Genomic DNA, 5,154 nt, shown 5'->3' with positions numbered 1-5,154 from the left:
AAAGAGAGCACCGCCACTTCTGGTTGTCCACTTAAAGCACTGATAAATAGTCAATTATATTCATCCCGACAGCACTTTAAATTGATACAAATGTAGTATTTCTCTGAATTTATATTTTCTTACACCACTACTGAAGACCCAAACATAGAAGAAGAACTTTTCCAAGCAAGACAAAATAAGAGACGCTGCAACTACGACATCCTATTTGGCACGACTTGGCAATAACCATATATCCATGCAGAAAAAACCTCAATGCAAAGGGCTTTTTAAGTACACGAACCAGAGTTTTGTCTGCAAATGTCAATGCTTTTATGTCTTGACATGCTTTAGCCCCTACTGACCTGCTTCTTTTTTCTCTCTTCAGTGCTCAGCCCGTGGATTTCCATTTTCTCCCAGCCTGGAGTGAAAGACTACTCACAGCTCACCCTTGACCTGACTAGGAATGAGCTTATTGTAGGTGCCAGGTAAGGAATCGTAAATCCACTCACGCTTCACCCCACGGAGCACATTACAGAGAATGCGATACCCTCTCTGCCTCGCCCATTCTTTGGGTTTTTTTGGGGAAGGACGGGTCCAAAGTGCTCTGCTGAGGCCTCCCTGGACAACGTTAAGCTTTGGATTTGGCAGGAGGAACAAATCTGGATAAAATGCATCATGCTGTTACAGTGTGTGTACGTGCACAAGAGTTTGACTTTAGCGTTGTTGGCTTTATTTAAACCATAAAATCCAAGTACAACTAATAATCCGAGAACGTGTAAAGCCACAGACTTTTATGGTTTTGAAAACTCCAGTTTAGAACAAACATGCTGTAATACAATTTCCCTTTCTTGTTTCCTTATTCCAGAAACTACCTTTTCAGACTGGACCTGAATAATATGTCACTAGCACAGGTGAGTAAACACCCTTTTCTCTGGCGCTTTAAGGTTGGAGAATATGTACGTCCCTTTTAAGGCCTTTTATTGTTTTGCTTTACTGCTGTCAGTTTTGGTGGTAAAAGGGCTTTAAATTCTAGAAAGTTGCTCTTTAAAACACAGTGTTGGTATTTTCTGAGCAGAATCCCATGAAACTAACTCAATGGGAGACACATTTAGTGTGTGTGAGCGATGCTCACAGCCTGCAGTCACATGCTTCCACCCCGAGAGAGATATTTTTAAAACCTGCAAGCTTTGTTTTGGGATATTTTCGTTGAAGATTATGCTGTTTCTGCATGGTTTACTGCAGCGACTGAGGTGTCTTCTGAGCTTTCATCTGCATCAGGTTTCATAATGCAACTTGTCCTGCTGTGTGTTATTTTTTTAAATGAGCTACATTCTCCTCAGAACAAGTATCTTGGAGTTTTACTGCTGCATTAAATACCTTTATCCTGCAGTGTAACCTAATGCTAAAAGGAGAGACATCTTTCTTTTAGGGAACTAAAACAAATATGAATGCCGCTTAGAAGAGCTCTGGTTTTGGTCAGAGTCTAAATGCAATCATCAGAAGGACCTTTAATGACGTGATGAGTGGCTTTTTCTGCTCGTCTGGGTAGAAGGCTTTGATGGTCTCTTTTCAGCAATAAGTGGCAACTGATTAGAAAGTTTGAGAACCCTCTGAGGAAATAGATGTTTCACTTCTTTGATTAACTTTTAAAGCAAACATCTTATCTCACACTACAAAGACTTCCTTTGTTAATTACACTTTCTATTGGGGCCGACAAAGCCCTCGCATGGTTGTCCTGTGCTGCTTTCATAATACATCCAGAATTTAAGAGAGAAAAAGAAGAAATATGGTTGTTTGGGAAATTATTTATTAGGTACACCTTGGTAGTACCAGGTTGGACTCCCTTTTGCCTTCAGAAATCCTTGAGGACACAGGATAGACCAACATTTATCAGGTACGCAATGGTGTTGTGCTGTAGCCCATCTGCCTCATGGTTGGACGTCTTGTGTGTTCAGGGAAGTTCTTCTGCAGACCTCGGTTGTAATCAGTGATTATCTGAGTTCCTGCTGCTTTTCTATCAGCTGGAACCAGTCTGGTCATTCTCCTCTGAACTCTGGTATCAACAAGGCATTTTTGCCCACAGAACTGCCGCTCACTGGATATTTCCTCTTTTTCTGACCATTCTCTGTAAAACCTACTGATGGTTGTGGGTGAAAATCCCAGCAGATCAGCAGTTTCTAAAATACTCAGACCAAGCCATCTGGCACCAACAACCATGTCACATTCAAAGTCACTTTTCTTCCACATTCTGATGCTCTGTTTGAACTACAGCAGATCCTCTAACCATGTTTCTTAATGTTATCAATATAAAATATTAGCGCTGGCCTTTAGAGCCCTCCATGGTCCAGCTCCTTAATATGTCTGGGATCTGATCACCCCTTACAGACCATCTCGTGTGCTGAGGTCTATGGATCAGAAATCTGTTTACTGTCACTCGCACAAGGTTTCAGACCAGAGGAGACAGATCTTTCCAGATTGTTGCTCCTAAACTCCGGAATGAGCTCCCGTTCTCCTTGCGTTCCCTGGACTCTGTTCACTCCAGTTAAAAACCTTTGATTTTGTAATGCATTTTAGCTGAAACTAATTTATTTGGGCTCAAGATGATTGTTTTGTGAGGTACATGTTCTTTCTCATGTTTTTATCTTTTTTGTTTTTACCTTCTGAAGTTTTTGTTTTTTAACTTGTGAAGCACCATGTGACGTCTGTTTGAGAAAGGTGCTGCATAAATAAACTTATTTACTTACTTACTTACTACTTACATGTCTACATGCCTAAATGCATTGAGTTACTGCTATATGATTGGCTGATTAGATCCAGCTGGAGAAGTTGCTTCAAATAAGCTCATAGTTTAAGCACAACACCACGTAAAAGTAGTTAAAACCCTATCATGCTCTGCCTCGTTTGGTGGAGAGAGTCAAACTTGAGGGCTACACGAGTATGTGATAATTAAACTAAAGGCTTTGTCCTCTCCTGGTATCGTTAGTGCTGTGCAGGAGGCTGCTATGGCTTAGCCTGAAGCGTGAGCTGCAGGCCACAGGGTTGCTGTACAGTTGCATCACACATCACAAATGATGAATCCCAGATTATCTGTGGATCTGTGTGATTTAAACCTAACTGTATAGGGAAGCTGTCAGAATTGGGGCAATTTTATTTTGGTTACTTCAAACCCACCTCATCGAGATATCATGTTATATTTGTGTTTCATTTGATTTCTACTATTTGACATTCCACACAGTCAGTATAAAGACACTGATTGGCAGTAATGCTACCAAATAAACACACATGTGAACATTGAGATAATAATTGCACTAATTACATTACTAAAGAAAACGTGTTTTGACATGTTTGATTTTGATGATTCAAACACTCATAGGGAGGAAGAGATCTTAGATGAGGCATATGGTGAAATTCTAGAGACCACATTTTCTAAATCCTTTCAAATGTTTCTCTTCTCAGATGTGCACACTCAAAGGTATAAGTTCAAGTAGTTTTTTGATGTCTGGACTGCTTTCACTCCTAGGATTTTCCCCTGGATTGTTCGGAGATTGCTAATAATTTTCACATTTTCGACTGGGTTGGTTTGCTTTCACTCATGCCACGCTCAGAAGCTGAGCAAGATAGGCAAAAAATCAAAGAAAATACAGAAGAAAACCAGCTAGAACCACATACGTTATGTTCACACCAGGCATGCAATGCATGTTCTTGAACATGTGGAACGTGCATTCTTGACCAGTTGGAAGATGTTTGGTGGGATATGTTGAAACAGTGCAATTTTGGTGAATCTTTCTCTGGCTTTTTTTTTCACAGCTCTATTCTGAAATCTGAAAGCCTTGGCTTCATATAATGCTGGCTGGGCACAAATGGAAATTATTGATTTTCCTCCATGATCAATCTTTGAGCAGTTAGCATTTCTGTGAATTCAAAAGGATGCCATCCATACGCCACTACCAATCTGAGACCATGACTGGTCAAAATTTGAACTTCAAGAGACAGACGTGTGTTTTGTAGGTAGAGCCTGAAAACGGTTGTTAAAACTTACATACTGACAGGTGAATTTGGGAGTTTTGAACGCAAAAGCCTGAAACATGCATAGACATCACATTCTCACTCCCAAGTTGTCACATATTGAGGTTTGGTTAATGACCCCACCGCGTCACTTTTTGATATTTTGGGTGTCCCTAGATCGTTGTTTTTTAACATGTTGGCTGTTCATATTAAATCATGTGTCCCAACCTTCAGGCTTCAAACCGGAACCAGTCTAGTACCGAGACACAGAGCGCACTGATACCCTAACCCAGTACTGGTACCTTAACCATCTACCGGTTCACGTCCAGGCCCAGTTCACGTCGGGTTCTAGGTTGGTAGTGCGTCTTGTACTGTATCACATCTGGTACTGCGTCCAGTATTGCATCCGGTGCCAGGTTAGGGTACTAATACTGGGTTGGGCTACTAGTACAGACCGCTTCCTGAGGACCAGTTGGCTTGCGGTACAGCATCCGGTACTGTGCCCCGAGGGTTTCTGACCCTTGATATTACAAATAGCCAGCACGTCAAAATATGACGAGTTGGGGACACCCAAAACGTCAAAAAGTGACTTGTAGCAGCCCTAAACTAAACATCAATAAGAATGTGTTGTATATACACCTGTTTACACAGACTTTTCATCAGAAGTGGTCGCTTAAACGTGTGTTGCCGATGTTGTCCAAAATCGAGTGCCCTAGAAATCTCCCAGAAGTCTTTGTGAAAAACCAGCATGCATCAATGCTCACTACATTAGAAAATAAAGACCACAATACATTACGTTTGAACATTTTTTGTGAACAAAGAAAAATTATTATTATTTTTTTTTTTTATAAATATTTGCTGTTTAAAAAAAAGTACTGATCATGGTGTCCATTTATTCTAAAATCCAGGGCTCTAGATAGTCCTGCACTATAAAGTGTTGTAGTAGTTAGGGATAAGGGTGTGAATTTGGACATAGCCACATTTGTTCCTCCTCACTGTATTGTGTTTATCCTCATTTTCCAACTTTTTTGTGAATTGTGTTTCTTCAGTTTTATGCTGTGAGGTTCCTGTTTTGCTACTTGAAATACACAAATCTTGTGCCATAAACTCCCTTAAGTTCATTTCTGCCCTTAAGGTCAGCCTCAAGGAAACTAAGGGAATCATTCTCAA

At 40.5% G+C, this 5,154-nt stretch overlaps 1 protein-coding gene across 3 annotated transcripts in view; it reads left to right on the top strand.

Annotated features, from left to right (window-relative positions):
- Nucleotides 1–5,154, top strand: part of sema5ba (sema domain, seven thrombospondin repeats (type 1 and type 1-like), transmembrane domain (TM) and short cytoplasmic domain, (semaphorin) 5Ba) — a 215,916-nt gene that overhangs the window by 100,572 nt on the left and 110,190 nt on the right. For all 3 annotated transcript variants that reach the window (XM_036209693.1, XM_036209692.1, XM_024286265.2), the window contains exons 4-5: nucleotides 365–464; nucleotides 845–890. In XM_036209693.1, the coding sequence (XP_036065586.1) occupies nucleotides 365–464; nucleotides 845–890 (146 nt within the window). The remainder of the gene's footprint in view (nucleotides 1–364; nucleotides 465–844; nucleotides 891–5,154) is intronic.

This window comes from Oryzias melastigma, linkage group LG21 (genome assembly GCF_002922805.2).
Source record: "Oryzias melastigma strain HK-1 linkage group LG21, ASM292280v2, whole genome shotgun sequence".
Lineage (NCBI taxonomy): Eukaryota > Metazoa > Chordata > Actinopteri > Beloniformes > Adrianichthyidae > Oryzias > Oryzias melastigma.
The sequence above is the reverse complement of the archived record's forward strand: the minus strand, read 5'-3'. Positions and strand labels throughout refer to the sequence as shown.